General features: G+C 32.2%; 2 protein-coding genes and 1 long non-coding RNA gene across 3 annotated transcripts; 1 reads left to right on the top strand and 2 right to left on the bottom strand.

Annotated features, from left to right (window-relative positions):
- Nucleotides 1–908: 908 nt before the first annotated feature.
- LOC149496381 (uncharacterized) lies at nt 909–4,433 on the bottom strand. Its single transcript, XR_016320778.1, has 4 exons — nt 4,326–4,433; nt 1,473–1,515; nt 1,233–1,359; nt 909–1,137 (listed from the first exon to the last, which is right to left on the bottom strand). It is a non-coding gene; the product is annotated as an uncharacterized LOC149496381 (long non-coding RNA).
- A 3,765-nt stretch (nt 4,434–8,198) lies between these two features.
- Nucleotides 8,199–9,072, top strand: LOC105636700 (major pollen allergen Aln g 1). The gene is made up of 2 exons (XM_012220036.4): nt 8,199–8,438; nt 8,524–9,072. The coding sequence occupies exons 1-2, from the start codon at nt 8,255–8,257 to the stop codon at nt 8,820–8,822; spliced, it is 483 nt and encodes a 160-aa protein (XP_012075426.1). The 5' UTR covers nt 8,199–8,254; the 3' UTR covers nt 8,823–9,072.
- A 7,779-nt stretch (nt 9,073–16,851) lies between these two features.
- Nucleotides 16,852–17,687, bottom strand: LOC105636699 (major allergen Mal d 1). The gene is made up of 2 exons (XM_012220035.4): nt 17,428–17,687; nt 16,852–17,338 (listed from the first exon to the last, which is right to left on the bottom strand). Exons 1-2 carry the CDS (start codon nt 17,609–17,611, stop codon nt 17,043–17,045), a joined length of 480 nt encoding a protein of 159 aa, XP_012075425.1. The 5' UTR covers nt 17,612–17,687; the 3' UTR covers nt 16,852–17,042.
- Between the last annotated feature and the right edge of the window lie 1,685 nt (nt 17,688–19,372).

The following is a 19,372-nucleotide window of genomic DNA, read 5'->3' as shown; positions in this document are numbered from 1 at the left end:
AACGAAGACGAAACAGGGAACGAAAACAATAGAAGACGACAACATATACAGCTCTATGGAAAAAATAAAAATAAAACTAATAAATTAAATTAAATAATTAACCGGTTAAAGAAACCTATTGCAATAGGTTTCCTTAACATGTGTAAAATGATTATAACTTCTCTATTGATACAGAAATCACGAATTCTATATAGTAGTAAAAGTCTTGAAAATCTAACTTTTGTAGAATATACGGCGTTACAATGTGCTTTTTAGGCCTTGATTTAATTTGAAGTTATTTATTTAGGCATGATTTTATTTATCAATCTTTTTAAGTTTTTAGTCTTGCAATTAATTGTATTTTAATAAAAAAGACCAAAAAATAAGATAATTATGTTACATAAAATAAATTTAATTAGTTTCAATTCTTATAAAGCCCTTAATTATGAAAGCACTACAAAAAAAACGCTATTTTGCGACCGACAAATCGGTCGCAAAATGGCAAAAATCGGTCGCTAATTTACTGTAGCGACCGATTTGCGACCGATAAGTGTCGGTCGCAAAATCACTGGTCGCAAACCAAGTTTGCGACCGATTGTGTCGTCGGTCGCAAATTAGAGACCGATAAAATCGGTCGCAAACGTGAATAAGCGGTCGCAATTTTTGGTCGCGGTTTAATTGGAAAATCAGTCGCAAATTTGGTCGCAGAAAGTCGGTCGCAATGTTTTGAAATCGGTCGCAAATTGGTCGCAAATTGTAAATTCAAAATGTTTACTTTTGGTAGCAAATCGGTCGCAAATCGGTCGCAAAAATGAAAAAAAAAATAAAAAAAAATTAAATATTGTTTTGAAACCAAAATTTTTCTGCACCTGTGAAAATTCACATAAATGCATATATATCACACACGCAATTCAAGAACAGTATAAAAATGTAATTTTTATTGTTCTGAACAAATTAAAATATGAAAATACAAATGAAAAACTAAAAAGGTCCAAAATCAAATCTATATATGCTGCTGCTCATCTGCAGGATCCGATGTCGGATCGCCGGGAGGAGTACCTGCTGGATGTGATGTAGCGCCAGGAGGGGTGACCAAGGTATCGTCTGCAGCACCGGGATCAGGATAGCCGTAATGGCCTCGTCCCATATAAAATGTTTCTGCAAAAAAAAAATGAAATATAGCGTTTAAACATTGTCGATTTGTATCTTGAATTGTAACATTGAATGATGATATAACTTAAACCAAAGAATACCTGGAACTCCTCCCAATAAAAGTCTCTTGCCTCTTGTGGTACGGCATCCCATGTGTATCCTTCTTTATGCAGCTGTAGCTTGATTATCTTCAAAATTTGTCTCGCTGCTCGAGAAGATGGATATATGCTAAAAAAAAAAAAACAGAAGTAAAATATAATTACACGAAAGCATCACAGTTATGAGTAAGTACAAAATATATATACAAAATATGCCTGCAGAAAATTTGAATAAGTACTTACTGTCCCGCTACCAAACTGAGGGTGATACGTGGATCTGATGAAACTGCAAAAGAAATACAAAGATTATAAATTTCTAGATAATTAATATATAATTAAAATGACAGTTATGACATCTGTACCTCTAGCCATCTGTACTGCAGATATCAGAACCTAGATAAAATGAATTTATACAATTATATGAATTGTAGAACATGTGGTAAATACGAGTAAACAAAGTGAATACCATTAAAATTCTTCATTAATAATATTAATTACATATACATTTATCAATTTGTAACAGTAAAATTGCTCTAAGTTTTAAGTGTCTTCAATTTCATCTGCTTCCTCCTCCTCTTCATCAGCTTCCTCTTCTTCATATTCGTAATAATTTTCAGATGGAGTGGCCTGACCCACTGGCAACTCGCGCTTCACCATGATGTATCCATTCGTAATAATTTTCCACGAACCCATTTTTGCACAAATGAAGTTTCACTGTATCAATGTCTAAGAAGGCTCGATTTCGACACTTCTTGTGATTACATGGACACCTCAACTTATTCCCATCCATAAAACTGGGATTACCAACTGCAAACTGTATAAACGCCTCCAATCCGTTCAGGAACTCTTGTCTTAATATCCCATTGACCTCGAACCTCTAGTACATCCAATCGCGATTATTTCGCATTTTCTTTACCTAATTAACAATGTGTTTATCAAGGGTAAATTATATGTAATTGCATTAGTCTGATCTAGCCTTAAAACATGCTACTAATGTAATGTTCAATTTACACTTATAACTAAGGTTATTTCTATAATAAGGGGAACTATATATAAATGTAAAAAAACTAAGTTCATTTATTCAATACAAAGGTTATATACCTACTATAATAAAGGTAAGTGTACTATTCTACATATTGAATTTATTGAAAAAAATTCGGCAGCATTTCGGCACAATACAATCAAATCTCAAATACAAAGACACTTCAATAAACACTTCTATAACATATCAACATTCTCCAAAGGCAAAATGGCCACTACTAGGCCTCCAATCCAAACTCAACATTCATTTAATAAAAACATATTTAAGAATAATAACGACAATAATATCTATAATAAAGAAAAAAATATTAATTTGGTTTGGATAAATTTTAAACTGTATCAAACCTAACCTAACTTCACCAAGAATAACCCTACATCTAGTAACTTAGGTATGACAAAATAAAATGTATACCATAGTAGTGAAAGTTTAGTTATAGCTTAAATGCGAAATTCGGTCATCGAAACAATGAAAATAGAAAATTTTATTAAAATAAAGGTATCTTTTACTACATGAGAAAAAATTCAAATTGTTATTAGTTTGGTTTATACTACTTTTAGTTGGTTAATTATACTACTTTTAGTTGGTTAATTACAATGGAAAACCTGAATTAATGGCATAGAGCCAATCATAGTAAGTGGGGTTGACAAAGAAACCAAGTTATTGGGAAACAATAGTTATTTTCCAATTGGGCTTCCATTTCTAAAAGGGTTGCAGAATTTATCATCAAACTTTGTGCATTGTTAGTGGCTTTTAAAAAATATTGGAATCCTTTTTTATAATAATAAAAGAAGGGTGAAGAAGCTCTGAAAATGGTTGGTTGACACAACCATATCTATATATATATAATATAAAAAGACTTTGGAATGTGCATATTTTGTTAATAAAATTTACTAGTTCAAGTTTGAGGCATCTGATGCATTGTTTTTCCCTTTTTATTCTCTTAATTCACATTGGGTATAAGGAGAATGTTTGTGTGCATATATATATATATATATATATATATATATATATATACATCAAAAATTATTAGCTATCAAAAAAAAAAAAAAAAAGTTTTCAATGCTTATAATCAAACATTCTTTAGATGACCTTGTAATTTACGGAGCCTCAATTAATATCCCAGTAGAAAGATGGTGGCTTTGCGATAATAAACTAAATAAAATATTGGTGGTGGTGGTAGTTATAAACTTGTAAACACGTTTTTCCCTTATTTATTTATTGTATGGAGGTTGATTTGGAACTGATCAGGGAAGAAAAATCAGAAAACAAGTTGATGAATTTTTGGATTAATCTGGCTGCCTGCTTATAATTTAGGACCTTCAAAAATAGCAAATAAGTCAAGATTCTAAATTTCCAACTAAAATTTGAAAAATTCAAGATTTCCCAACAAATCTTTCCTAATTTTCCTTCTTCTCAATTTCCATATTGTTTAGGTTTCAGCTTCCAAACTGTGCACACCTGATAATTGAGGAACTGTAAAATATTAATCATATTGGTTTTACATGATGAAACCTCTACATGTTCTATATATTTATCTATTTTTAAAGATAGTGGCTGAAGATTCATACAGAAAGATATTTTGCAGCAGAAAAATTGGCACTGACCTGATAGTTTGCAGAATTCAATTTAGATGGAGCATAAGAATTCTTGCAATCTAATTACTATAGCTAAAAGTCTGAATTTTTTGCTAGATTATTAAAATAGTTTTATCAGTTAAGTTTCTTCTTTCCTAAATTGATCTATTGAACTCATTTAATTAATTGAATATTATCAAGTTTGAAAATCAAACCCATAAAATAATCAGCTCTTAATAATTCATAAATAAATAAAAGGAAACCAAAAGCTCACATTATCAATTTCATTTACAGTAAAACAAAAAAAACTAAACTAGTATAACTATATTAATAATAATAATAATAATAACAACAACACTAACAACAACATTAACAATATTAATAATAATAACAATAATAATAAATTGAAAAATACACAAAAATCGCAAAAAAAAAAAAAAAAAAAACATTTCGAAAAAAATAAAATGCAAACCGGCTTACCTCAAATGGTGTCCAGACGATGGCGAACGGCGTAGAGGAGTGACCGGAGCGTCGGTGGCGGCGTCACAGGGGCTGGAGCGTTCTCAGGAGGGGCTGGAGCGGCGCTGCGGACGGAGGAGAGGAGAGGAGAAGGAGAAGAGAGAAAGAAGAAGAAAAGAAAAGAAGAGGGCGCGTTTAAAGCCCTAAAATTTGCGACCGACATATCGGTCGCAAACGTAATTTAAATCGGTCGCAATTTTTTAATTGTCCGACGTCGTTTTACTACGCGAGCATTTTGCGACCGATTGGCGACTAAAATAGTCGGTCGCACTTTTATCTCATTTCGGTCCCAGAATTTATCCATTTTTTTACGCGCGCATTTTTGCGACAGAAACACAGTTAGTCGCAAAGCGGTCGCCAAATCGGTCGCAAAGGAGTAGTAATTCAGTCGCAAACGGAGAGGCAAACTCGCGCGAATTTTCCGCGCTAAATTTTGCGACTGATTGGCAAACAGTCGCAAATCGGTCGCAATATTGCGACCGATTTTGGTCGGTCGCAAAAAGCGGTCGCAATTTGGCGTTTTTTTTGTAGTGCAAACGAACCCTTATAAATGATCTTTAATTGCGAATATAAATTCTCTTGAAATTATGTAATCAACATAAATTCTCTTGATTACTTTTGATTCCAATAATATTAGCCGAGTAAGCTTCTTCTTTAAATATAAGTTGTTTTAAATATTTTAAGTAGTAATGAATGGTATTTTTCCATGCCACCTTTATTTAAATTAAATATAATAACTATTTTCACAAGTTATCTTTGGTTTTGAGATAATGATCTGTTTAGCGAAATTAAATATTTTAGCTGTTTTAGTAGAATTCAACTGTTTTAGTAACTTTTCATAAAATGTTAAAAGTTAAATTTTACAGGGTTAACATTTTATAAAACGCTACCGTAACCTTTAAAAACTAATTCAAACATTATATTATTAAATATTATAAAAGAATACCATCTAATATTTTGACTAGTCAAAACGCTAAAAGGTACTTAAAATACTGTTGTCAAACATATCTAAAATATAATTTAGTCAAATTATCCTTTGTTTTTTATAATTTGAATAGAAAATTAAATACTTTCTTAACCCACATAAAATCGTCAAAAGATTTATACTTTAATTATAAAATTTTACGGTGTGCGTGAATCGATGTGACTTGCGCAAAAGAAAACAAAACAAAGAAGTTGCTATTTTTCTATAAAATGTGTTTGCCTTTTTTTAGGGGAAAACATTCAAAATACGTAGCCCAATATAAGCATGAACACGGTTCCTCCACCAGTTTTGATTTCAAAAAATATGAAATCAAAAAAAGAATTACTTTTAGACGTTTTAAAAATATCAATTTTAGTTCGTTGTCGATTTGAAATCGAATTTAGATAATCTTTTTTAACCTTTTTAGTTTTTTAGCTAAATAAGAAAATTAATAACAAATAATAGTATTAAATTAAAAAAAGATTAAAAGATTAAAAGATTAAATTAATAGTTTTCAAATTTATGCAAAAATTATAACCACACCGAAACATAAATTTAAAATTCTCCTCTCGTATTTAATTTCTATAAATTTAAATTGAAAGACAGGTAAAAAAATGATTTGTCCTTATTTTATAATAGGAGAAAAGAAATGATATGAGAAATTCAATGGAGTTTAGAGAAAAAGAATTGATATTGTGATAAAAAAGGAAGATTATTAAAGTATTTATAGTTAACATATAAATTTTTATTTATAAAAATACCCTTCAAATTTTTCGTTTCTACTGTTATAAAGGATAAAAATGTCTTTTAATTTTATTTAACAATTAACAAAAAATACCATAATATGATATTTTTGTTCCAAAATATGCACTTAAAGTAGCATTTTTTTTACCAGTTATAAAGGGGCAAGACGTCTTCTATTTAAATTAAGAATTAAAAAAAATTACAACATAAGTTTTTATTACAAAAAATACCTTTCAAATTGCCTTTTTTTTTTACTGTTATAAGGAAGAAATTTATTTTTATTTTATTTAAGAGTCAAAGATAAATTTTAAATAAATATTATTTAATTTATATGTAAAAAATATATATTATAAAGGGTAAAAGATTTAAATTAAAAATATTTAAATGAGGGGCAATTTTTTTCTCTTTTTCAACTTATAATTTATAAGTTATATTTATATTAATAAATTTTGAGATGATAGTAAAGTTGCTGCATTTAGCGATGAAAAATAAAATTAATTTAACAATTAAAAATTACATGTGAAATGTGATATTTTCTTTTCTTTTAACAGTTTTAAACCAAAACCGCCGGTTTTAAACTAAAATCACTAGGTTTAATTTTCAAATATAAAGAACCGCAACCGAATCTTAAACTATCAGTTTCGATTACGGTTTGAAACCTTGAACTACAGTTTGATTCCAGTTTTGATTGATTTGATTCCGATTCGAAATCGAACCGTGGTCATGCCTAGCCCACTAGTCGTGGCCAGATTAATATTTGTTTATTCTGAATAGATCACGAAAAGATAAATCACTTCCTATTAAATTTTGAAACGCTTCATACTTACTACTCGAACTCGAGGAGAATGTTTATTATCTCATCTCACCCTTTAATCGTAAAACTGTTTTTGTCTTATTTTTTTCGTATTATCTCCGTTTTATAATACTTGTCATATTTGAGAAAATAGCTTGTTTCGAAATACTTATTACATTTGTGCTTTTTAATAAATATATATTTTTTTATATTTATCCTTTATATGTAACCAATAACCATTACTTCGATTTAATAGTTTTCTTAAAAAATTAATATTAGATTAATGGTAATATAGTTAAATTACTCAATAATTTATTATAATTTAAATAAATTTAATAATTTTTTTAAAAGATGTGAAATTTTAAATGTAATTAATATCATAGAATACAAATAGTATATAAAAGTACCGGGGAAGATATTTCTTTTTGGGAAATAAAATTTGAGAAGTTGGCAACACCCGGTAAAGAAAAGAACAAAAGAAAAAATGAAGTTAAAATTTTTGGTCCTCTTCTTTCCTATCTTTGGAATTGAGATGCACGTCGACGCGTCACTTATTAGTGTTTCTATTAGCAGAATAAAATAAAAATATGTCACTTTAATTATTCTCAACTACACATGTATATATCTACTTTAGAAACGGGTTATTTCTTTTTTTTTTTTAAAGGATAATTGTCTGGGTAAAAACAAATTCATGAAAGATTTTTTAAAAGAAAAATGACTATTTTGGAATTGATTGGCCGAAAAAAAAAGGAATAAAGAAAAACAGTTTGTTCTATCCATACATGCAATATAGGCAACTAAAGTTATAAATAATTCGAATCAAATTCGAATTTGTCAGTTTTGAAATTCGATTCGATAGAATTTAACTTGCTTAAAAATTAATAAGCCTGAAAGTTTAGATTTCAGCAAGATGAAAACTAGACTTAAGATTTGAGTTTAACTCGATAAATTTTAAATTCGAGTTGTACTCGAAATTCTACTATTTTAAAAAAATATTATATATATATATTCAATAAAACTTGACGAGATTTCAGACTAACCATTATTAAATTTGAGCTGAGCTTGTTTGCTAAATGAACAGCCCGAATTTGAGTTTTTTTGAACTCTTTTTCAGCTGATACCGGCCTGTTTACGTGCCCAACTGAACAAGTCTAATAATTTTATTATTTTAGGATTATCTCTTTTTTTTTAAATATATTATTTTTTTAGTGAGCGGTCGTATATGCATCTAGTATCTAGATGTTTGTAAAATAATATTATTCTAACACGTCTAACAAATAGCAGAGTACCGTAGCTCAGCCTATAAATAGCAGCTTCAGCATTGAGCTTCGACATCTCATTACACACAACAAATTTCTTTCTTTTAGTTTCCAAACACCAAACATTAAGATGGCCGTTACTGTCTTTGAACGCAAGATTGCTTCTGCAATCCCTGCAGCCAAGATGTTTAAGGGTCTCGTTGTCGATGACGACAATCTTGTTGCTAAAGTCTTTCCAGGGGTCGTTAAGAGCATGGAGACTGTTCAAGGAAATGGAGGGATTGGAACTATTAAGAAGACTACACTCCACGAAGGTAATCATTTTATTAAGGAATTAGGTGTTAATTTATTAGTTCTTGAGTTGTAATTAACCAGAGTTCTTTGTTTTAATGCATGCAGGTAGCGAATTGAAGTGGTACAAACATAAAGTAGACAAATATGATCCACAGAACTATGTATACGAATACAGTATATACGAAGGAGAACCATGGATTGATGGAGTAGAGAAAATCACATTAGGAATAGAAATAGAGGGTTCAGGTGATGGAGGATCTGTTGTCCATGTTAGTTTCAAAACCTATCCAAAGGGTAATTATGCTGCGCTCCTTCAAGGACGCATTGACTCTGACAAACAAAAGATCGCAGGAATGGTTCAGGCTGTTGAACAGTACCTGTTGGCAAATGCTAATGCCTACTAATTCCATGTAATTTCCAAATTTGAAGCATGTGGGCTATGGTTTATATCTTATGCTTTTTCTGTTTCCTTTTTTTTTTTTTTTTTTTTTTCAATTTCCTGTTCAGACCAAATATAGATTATCTAGTTTTGGTCTGATAATAAAAGCTTGGATGTCGTTTTAAATGGGTGCTAGAATTGCACCATACTATTGTAATCAGATTTCAATCATATTCCTTTGAGAATTAATTATGGAAGCTTTTCGTTCTTTTCCACTGTTTCAGATTTTCCAAATTCAAAGAATTAAAGGGTTTTTTTTTTTTTTTTTTTGGGTACAAATACAGAGACTAAAAAGAAACTATCTAGAATAAAACCTAAATAAGATGCATCGGCTAAATCATGATCAAGGCCAAAAAGAAAGGAGGAGACTCATAGATCCCAATTCCCAAAGGCAAAAAGGCCGCAAAAACTTGGACAACCAATCAGCACCAGTTATTAGCTTCCCGAAAAATACAAGAGGGAAACTTGGGACCCAAATTGCACCATAAGATTTTTTATATGGAAAACCAATGATCCGAAACCAACCAGAGGGCTAAGAAAACTATTCACCAACTGCATCACCATTAAATTATCACATTGAACAATAAGGTTAGAGTGGTTTGAACTCAAAGCAATTTGCAAACCGGTGAAGAGAGCCCGAAGCTCAGCTCCCAAAACTGTAGTACATCCAATATTAATTGTAAAACCAGCAATCCAAGCTCCATAACTTTCACGGATTAGGCCTCCACCAAAAGCATTTCCATTAACGATGGGTAAGAAACCATCCGTATTATAAGTTATGAAATTTGAGGATTGGTCAAAAAACTTCTATATGGATTTGCTTTCTTTTCATATAACCACTCTATTTGTGAAGCAAATCCCAGAATATACAATTCCAGATGATTTTCTAGTTGGTCAAAGTAAGTGGGGATTTTCACATGGTTAAATATAGTGAAATGTGATAGTGAAACGGTTGTTCACATGGTTAAAGATAACGTTCAAGCTGCTAGAGGAAACAAACAACTTGTTGTCAGCAAGAAAGGATAAGAGGAAAATATGGAATTAGATTTCCCATCATTTTCCCAAATCAGTACACGTAATTAGGGAATAACTATAGGAGGAAAATAATCATCTTTTATTTCTTACCTTCTATAAACATGTACCCTAGCTATATTAACGGTGTAAAGCAACAGAATAATCAATCAATATATGATTCATTCAAAATATGCCTCAAATTATATTATTTAACATGGTATCAGAGCAGGTTCAGTGATCCTAGGATCAAACAATTTCAATTGCTCATCATCTACCAACTTACCTACAGAAATCCAGTCACCATGTCTGATGACGGCAACTCCTCGTCAGCCACCAGTGTGCCGACCCAGAAGACTCGGGCCACCATGTCCGAAGACGGCAACTTGGAGAAACAGTCTAGCATCAACAACGACGACCTGACAATTCAATTAGCAAACCTTATCAGAAATGGCCTCAGCAACCAAAACCAAAAACAAACCCTTTCAGATAATTTAATCATCAGTGTTAAATTGAATAGCCAGAATTATGCGTTATGGGCATGCATGATTAAAGTTGCAATTGGAGGAAAGTCCAAGGCCTTGTTAAGCCACCTTACTAGAATTCCAGTGCCACCGTAGATCGGCGACGAGAAATACGAAAAATGGGAACAAGATGACCTCATTGTGTTCTCATGCCTAATCCAGAATATTGAACCCCGATTAGCAAACAATCTTACCGAGTTTCCCACTGCAAGAGCACTATGGAATGCCCTTGTTACAACATATAGCAGTGGCAGGGACAAGTTACAAACCTTTGATCTTCATTCAAAGGCAAACGGGATAAAACAGAATGGAGCTCCTTTAGAAGATTTCTGGATTACCATGCAAGGAGTATAGGGCGAGATTGACAGGCGGGAGCCAAATCCAATGACGTCAGAAGCAGATATCGCCACATGTAACATCATACGCTAAGAACAAAAATTGTTGAAGTTCCTGAATGCAATTAATCATGAATATAATCAAATAAAAAGGGAAATTTTAAGACAGGAACCGTTACCCTCACCGAAAGCTGCCTACGCCACTGTTCGGAAAGAGGCAACCCATCTCAACATTCTAGGACCAGCCTCTAGCGTCTCGTCACAACAGGGCATAGGAAACGGCTTGGTCGCAACAGGGACTGAAGCCTAGGAATGGCAGCATGGGGACAGCGACGGTCAGGCTCCATCAGCAAGCCAGGCGGTTCATCATTCCGCTCAGACAAGGCGAAACTCAAGTGTACCTACTGTGGGATGAGCAAACACACAAAAGAAAATTGCTTCGAATTGTGGGATATCTCGATTGGTGGAATGATGGACATAAAAGGGACGGTCAAGCCACAAGAGGAAGAGCCGCCATCGCCGTGAGCAACCCTGAGGCTACCAGCAGCGACGGTGGTGGCCAAGCAAGCGTCGGTGAAGGAGGCAGCGTGGGAAAGGCTATAGCGGCTAGGGTTGAAGAAAGTGGTAATATGGGTTATAAGGATGAAGGAGTTGGAAATTTTCTCCTAAGTCCTTTTAATTTGGCCCAATTAATTTCTGTCCTAAAATTATTACAAATTGATCCAAAAACTATGTCTATTGCAAATATGGTCCGGAATTGTGATAAAAGTAAGAATGCATCATGGATTTTTTATTGTGCAGCCACTGACACCATGACATTCGATGCCAACGATATTAAAAAACAATCCAAACCCATGAAAACACATGTCGGAGCAGCTAATGGGGAAATAGTTCCTGTAGAGGGGGCTGGGTCTATTGACATATCACCCACACTAAAGAACTTAATTGTACCATGCTAATGACACCCACTTTCTGTATACTGTAGGACATCAGGACAGGAACGATTATTGGACGTGGCACTAAGCACCAAGGACTGTACTACATGGATGAAGTTGCCCAACACGGTACTGTGATGCTAGCATATGGAACTGTGGATCGGGAAGCTTGGCTTTGGCACCAGAGATTAGGACATCCATCCACGGGTTATTCACATCTTTTATTTCCTAAACTCTTTAAATCTAATAAAATTTTGCAGTGTGAGACTTGTGTTTTGGCAAAGAGCCATAGACAAACTTTCAGGCCAAATAATACTAGGGTAGATTTACCTTTTTCATTAGCCCATTTTGATGTGTGGGGTCCAGCACCTGTCATGGGAGGAAAAGGTTTTCGTTATTTCTTGATATTTGTGGATGATTGTACTCGCATGACGTGGGTATATTTTCTGAAAAACAAGTCAGAGGTTGTTGATAAATTTATCTTATTTTATACCATGATCCAAACCCAATTTACTAAGACAATTCAAATTTTAAGATCTGACAACGGGGGGAATTTGTCAACACTGCCATGAAACATTTTTTCCAACAAAAAGGATTAGTACATCAAACTACTTGTCCTCATACTCCTGAACAAAATGGTGTTGCCGAACGAAAAAATCGGACTCTCCTTGAAATGACTCGAGCTCTTCTGATTGAGTCTTGGGTCCCTAAAAGTTTTTGGCCTGAAGCTGTAGCTACTGCCACCTATATTCTAAACAGACTCCCAACCAAAATCCTTGACCTTCAAATTCCACTTCAAACCTTGGCCCAATTTACCAAAGTTCCTCCGACCTTAACCCTTCAACCACGCATTTTTGGTTGTTCTGTCTTTGTTCACATTCCAAAAAGTGAACGTTCTAAATTTGACCCATGTACCGAAAAATGTGTATTTGTTGGGTACAGGGTTAATCAAAAAGGGTACCGATGCTATAATCCTAAAACCAGCCGTATGTTCACCATAATGAATTGTGATTTCCTTGAAACCGAATATTTTTATATCACCCAGCTCAGTGGTCAGGGGGAGAAGGAATACATGGACACACTGAGCTGGCTTCCAGAATCAGTAGCCTCACAGGTAGATTTGGATCCACAGGAAGAGAACCCACAAGTTACAGAACAGGAAGAAAATAGAGAACAGGAAAGAAACAGTATCGTTAGGCCAACTTCAGATACTTCCATATAGTCTACGGAGCCTAGTGTCTTAGAAAATACTATTCTTAACTTGATGTCTGAGGTAAGAGAACCCGAAACCTCCGAGTCTCCTGTTGTTTCTACTAATTCCAGTGACTGTGAGACTGTAGCAGAACAAGAAGAACAATATGTAGTACCACCCAGAAGCAATAGGGTAGTTCCACCTAACAGATACTCTCCAGAAAAAGAATCTCGGAGGTCTAGATACCCAGTAGCAAATATAGCCAGGGGGAGTTTATCCAGAGAAGCCAAGGCATTTTATCTCCGCTCTGTGTGAAGAAAAAGTCCCGACCACAGTAGAACATGCCTTGACATCAGAAAAATGGACCAATGCAATGAAAGAAGAAATGAATGCTTTGATCCAGAACCACACATGGGAAAAATGTGCTTTACCGACAGGAACGAAACCAGTTAGGTGTCGATGGGTCTTCATAATAAAGCATAAGCCAGATGGTCCTATTAAAAGGTACAAGGCGCGGTTAGTAGCAAAAGGATATACTCAGACTTATGGCATTGATTACTCAGAGGCTTTTTCACCAGTAGCAAAAATTGACACTATCAGGGTGTTGTTCTCAATAGCAGCAAACAAGGGATGGCCACTTCATCAGTTTGATATGAAGAATGCTTTTTTGCATGGGGACATGAAAGAAGAGGTTTATATGGAAGCTCCACCAGGTTTCACAGAGGAATTCCAGAAAGGGGAGGTGTGTCAGTTGAAAAAATCATTGTATGGGTTAAAGCAGTCACCTAGAGCCTGGTTTGGTAGATTTACACAGGCAATGAAGGGATATGGGTTCAAACAGAGCAATTCTGATCACACTTTGTTCCTAAAGCGGAGAGGTAAACTTGTAACCTGCTTGATCATTTATGTTGACGACATGATCATTATAGGAGATGATATGGAAGAAATGACCAAGTTAAGGGAAAACTTATTCACAGAATTTGAAATGAAAGACCTCGGAAGACTAAAGTATTTTCTTGGAATTGAGGTTTTGAGATCAAAAAGGGGGATTTTTATATGTCATAAGAAATACATTCTAGATCTGTTGGCAGAAACGGGAATGATCGATTGTAAACCGGCTGACACACCAATGGTGGTAAATCATGGGCTGAAGATAGTAGAAGGAGCAGAGCTAGCAAATAAGGAGAAGTATCAAAGGTTGGTGGGGAAATTGATATATCTCTCACATACTCGTCCAGATATAGCTTATGCAGTCGGAGTGGTAAGCCAGTTTATGCATCAACCTCAGACAGACCATATGGATGTTATATGGAGGATTGTAAGGTATCTAAAAGGGACATCTGGACATGGTGTTCGATTCAAAGCGCATGGACACCTAGAAATACAGGGGTATACTGACGCTGATTGGGCAGGCAATCCAGTGGACCGAAGGTTCACATCAGGATATTTTACTTTTATGGGAGGTAACTTAGTCACATGGAGGAGCAAAAAGCAAAAAGTTGTAGTTCTATCCAGTGTAGAGGCTGAATTTCAAGGAGTGGCACGAGGCTTGACTGAAATATTATGGTTGCGAAAATTGTTAACTGAAATTGGGATCCCACCTTCTGAGGCTTGCAAGATAATATGTGATAACCAGGCAGCGATCAGTATTTCAGAAAATCTGGTATAGCATGATCGGACAAAACACGTGGAGGTTGACAGGCACTTCATAAAAGAGAAGTTAGATGCAGGTAGTGTAGAGCTAACCTTCGTAAGCTCTAAAGATCAACTGGCAGATATATTAACAAAGGCAGTGAACGGAAGAATCTTTGGTGAAGTTTTGGGCAAGTTGAGCATTGGCAATCCCACTACTCAACTTGAGGGGGAGTGTCAGCAAGAAAGGAAATAAGAGGAAAATATGGGATTAGATTTCCCATCATTTTCTCAAATCAGTACACATAATTAGGGAATAACTATAGGAGGAAAATAATCATCTTTTATTTCTTATCTTCTATAAACATATACCCTAGCTATATTAACAGTGTAAAGCAACAGAATAATCAATCAATATACGATTCATTCAAAATATGCCTCAAATTATATTGTTTAACACTTGTAACTTCCATTAATTAATTGCATTCTAGAATTATATTAGATTTGTTCTATCACCCATATTCATAGAGAAGCAAATTTCGATGCAGATTTCTTCACAAAGGTGGCAAGTTCCTATCCTTTGGGTACCCATACTAATCAAGTTCCTCCTCCTAAGATTAATTTCTAGTTGGTTAATTCATGATATGAGTGGTGTTTCCTACTCTAAAGCTTGTACGTGTTTGTATATAAAGTTGAGATTATTCCAGCTCAATAGCAATAATATCTCTGATTCTTATTTCCTCAATAAAAGTAAACTGATTATAAAGCATGCAAGAAGAGGAGGTTGAGACAATAGATCAAGGGCCAAGGTGACTTCTTGAAGGATGTGATGGCCGAAAATCTCTTTGAGGTAGCAGGGATCCACGATTCCATTATGTCACCAAATATAATGAAAATAAATTGAACAAAGTATCAAATATCAAATATTTTTAATACAATCTATAAATTATATTATATTTTTTACCGTTATTTAATATATTTATTTGTCAATAAATATAATAGCAAAACTATCATATATATTATCATTAATTAAATCTTGATATTAACAAAATTAACATATCAGCCTGTAAAACTCTATTTAATCAAATATTTAATTAATTTTAATAACAATTTAATATAAATCATTTAATTTTTATGAATATTTTAATAAGAGTAGATTAAAATATCTTAATTTATATGCCAATTAAATCAGGACATAAATTATGGAATGGATAAAATATACATTTTCTTCTGCTACTCATTCTTGTTTATATTGTGGAGATAAAAATATGCAATGGTTTGCGTTTTAATAATATTTTTTTATTAATTGTAGTTCATTGAATATCAATATTTATTTTACGTACGGGTTATAACTCAGTTGTCAATGCAGACTAGACACGTGAGAAGAACTCTTGGATTCAATCCTTGCTAAACATACCTATAAGGAGGAGCGACGATCCTTAACTATGACTAAGCCTTGAGCCGAATTAAGCCGTTCCTGGTAATGAAGTCGCGATACCGGAGGTTTACACAAAAGAAAATATCAATATTTATTTTTTCAAAAGTAATATGTTTTATGTTAATATTTACTTACCTACTTTTTATTTTATTTTTAATTATTTTTTATTTTTTCTTATGTTAAAAAAATTCAAGCTTTAAATGATTGAAATTTATTTTTGAAATTAAAATCAAAATATTAATTTTTAATATATGATTTTATATATTTCTTAACATGTCATTTTTTTAATTTTATTTCTTAGCATCTACATATATCATTTTAATCATAATCTTAATTTTTCCAGTTTAAATTCAGGAAATGATTTTATAATATTTATTTTTATTTTAATAATTTTCATAGAATACTACTCTAATATGATTAAATTTTATACATATTTATTTTTATAAGCTAAACTTTTTTTCCTAACATACTTTTACCATTTTTTCTAATTTGTTCCCTCTTTTCTTATTGTTCTCTTATTGAAGTTTTTATTTTGTCACAATTTTAAATAAATTTGCATACTTTAACTATACTTTAGTCTTTAATATTTAATTAAAAATCTAATCGCTATCATGAATAACAATGTCTAAGATATCATAATCGAGAATTGAATAGTATAGTATAGAAAGATTGTTTACCTATGCCAAATTCAAAAATGAATTCTTGATTAAATTTAGTTTATTTTATTATCAGTTATAAAAATTCTTGTTTTCTTTACACCACCATGTGACAAAATATTATATAACCGCCTTTACACACCCTTATAGTTAGATGAATATTATAAAATATCAAGTCCCTGATATAAGCTACAGCTATGGATGATGCAAAAGATAATAATTTTTCAACAAGAGTTTGATGACTATATATTTGCTCACTTACTCCTTAAAATTAATTTAATAAAACAAGTCATTTATTGCTTAGTCATATCAAGCCCTTTATTATACACAACAGTATAAGTATGGTGCAATTCAAGCACCTATCCAACATTCATACCATCGATCCAAGCTTTTTTCCGCCATGTATATATGTATGTATATATGGTCTAAAGCCGGATGTAATAGCTACTGGAAATTATGGAGTTAATAGGCATTAGGATTCGCCAACAGGGATTGCTCCAAAGTCTTGAACATTCCTATGATCTTGTCTACCTCAGCCTTAATGTGAGCATCAGAGATAGTAGCACTTCCCTTTGGATAGAATTTCATAACACCGTTGAAAACAGATCCTCCATCACCTGAAGGCTCTATTTTCACTTCCAGAGAAACTTTTTCTATTGTGTCAATCCATGGTTCTCCTTCCAGTGTCGTTATTTGGTATACATAGTTTTGATGGTCAATCGCGTCGATTCTGTTCTTCGCATAGTTAAGTCCACTGCCTGCATAGATTAAGAAAAATTATTAGTTAATTATAAATCAAGAACCTGATAGTTATAAACTTAATTAGTCTTTTTTAAGTAATGATAACCTTGTGCATATGTAATCTTTTTAACAGTTCCAGGCCCCCCGCTTCCTTGAACAGTCTCAATATTCTGAAAGACATTTGGAACAGTTGTAGGAAGAACAGCTTGGCCATCGGTAACAATCGCCTTGAACAACTTGGCTGCGGGAATTGGGGTAGAAAGCTTGCGTTCAACCACAGAAACACCCATCTTCTTGTTAGTGGTAATTTGGAAACGAAAAGGTTTAAGAAAGAAATTTGTTGTGTGAAATGAGATGTGGAAGCTCAAGGCTGAAGCTGCTATTTATAGGCTCAGCTCTGTGACAGTGCTACTAGTTTATGTGTCAAAGTAATAGTAGGGAAACTAACATAATGAGTCCCCAAGCTATACTCAAATTAACAATAAGAACCTTTATTTTTTAAAAATTAACTATGAAAACCTCTAGCTCATTATTTTAATATTAAAGAAAATAATATTATTTTTTTAAAAATAATACATAAAGATTTTTATTTTCAAAAAGTATTAATGAGGTATAATATTATAATTTTATTAACACTTTGATTCTTCCGTCGAACGGAACAATAAAAATATTAACGTTGATTATAAAAAATAATAAAAAAATGTGAAGAATAATTGTAAATTAGAATCTTATTATTGGTTAGGCTATATTTTAGAAATTAATTTTTTAATTAGTCACCAGATAAAGAGGATATTTTGGATAAAAAATCAGAAATAGAATCACAAGTTAAAAAATACATATTTAATTTCTGAAAATAAAACTTTTTATGGGTGGATTTGATTATATTTGAATAATTTTATTATTTTTTTATAATATTATAATATACACATATCTAGATACAAAATAGGTGGCATAGAAGAATGTGCCATCTCCCTTCCGAAGATAAGAAAGGAAGGGATGAAAAATTTTCCGTCGGCCTTTTTTTTATTCTATTTTATTTCCCGGTGAAGATGCTCAGCTGGTCTGTTCGCAACTTCTCGAATCTCTGTTACTTTCTTTAATTTTTTTTCTCTTTTCTTTTCAATTAAAATTTATTCTGACAAGTACCTATTGTCTTTTATAAATGTCAATTCCTATAAGGAAATTTAAGTTTGATATTTTATATTATGTGGACATTTCAATTTAAATACAGTCAAAAAATCTATTAGTCTTTGAGATTCCACATCAGCTGTTATGCAAACTAAAACGCATTTATAAAATTATTATAATTTTACAAAAAAAAGTTATATCACTAAAACGCATTTATTATTTAACCAATAAAAAAGGTAAGATACTTATATTCTTTCATTTTCTTATTATTATTTAGTATTATTTCTCAAAAAATATATATTCTTTTAAAAAAATCGGCCTAATTGGACAATTAGGCTTGCAAATCGTCTGATTGTAAGTAACATGGAAGGAAAAAAGTGCATGGGACGGTACATGCATGCAAAATTAAGAGTAAAATATATTTTAATTTCTAAATTATATCATAATTTTTTTCTCTCTTTTTGACAAATTACCATTTTATGCCGTTTTTTATTTTGCTTAAATTTACTGTCCGGCTAGTATGTTTAAGTGTCGGCGCTTTAACTTTTGATGAAATATAATTTTCCACAAAATATTTATTTTTTGCACGAGAAATTTTTGTAACGAGTTTAAATAATGCTTTCTCCATTCCATTTTATTTGCATAGTTTAGTAAAATACATATATTAATAATTTAGTCGATAAAAATTATTTTGTCCTTTTTTATCCTTAACTTATTAAAATATTAATAAAAAGTATTTATTTAATGAATAATAGTAAAAGTTATCATAGAAAAATAATTATTTATATTTCTAAATTTAGAAACCTTACAAACATATTAAGACATCCAAAAAAATAAATAATAATCGAATAAAGTGGGATGAAAGAAGAATTAGAGAAGATATAGTAATTTCTCGAAATAAAGGGAGGAAAATATAATTAAAA

Source organism: Jatropha curcas, chromosome 5 (assembly GCF_041381405.1).
Source record: "Jatropha curcas cultivar XTBG-Jc1 chromosome 5, XTBG_Jcur_1.0, whole genome shotgun sequence".
In the NCBI taxonomy this organism is placed as follows: domain Eukaryota; kingdom Viridiplantae; phylum Streptophyta; class Magnoliopsida; order Malpighiales; family Euphorbiaceae; genus Jatropha; species Jatropha curcas.
Note: the sequence above shows the minus strand (reverse complement) of the source record. Positions and strands in the feature narration are given on the sequence as shown.

Bases quoted from the DNA above. Each gene is read 5' to 3' on its own strand.
- LOC105636699 (XM_012220035.4), bottom strand. From the start codon at position 17,611: ATGGGTGTTTCTGTGGTTGAACGCAAGCTTTCTACCCCAATTCCCGCA. The intron at 17,339-17,427 runs GTTATCATTACT...TAATCTATGCAG, and splicing joins AAAGATTACATATGCACAAG to GCAGTGGACTTAACTATGCG.
- LOC105636700 (XM_012220036.4), top strand. From the start codon at position 8,255: ATGGCCGTTACTGTCTTTGAACGCAAGATTGCTTCTGCAATCCCTGCA. The intron at 8,439-8,523 runs GTAATCATTTTA...TAATGCATGCAG, and splicing joins GAAGACTACACTCCACGAAG to GTAGCGAATTGAAGTGGTAC.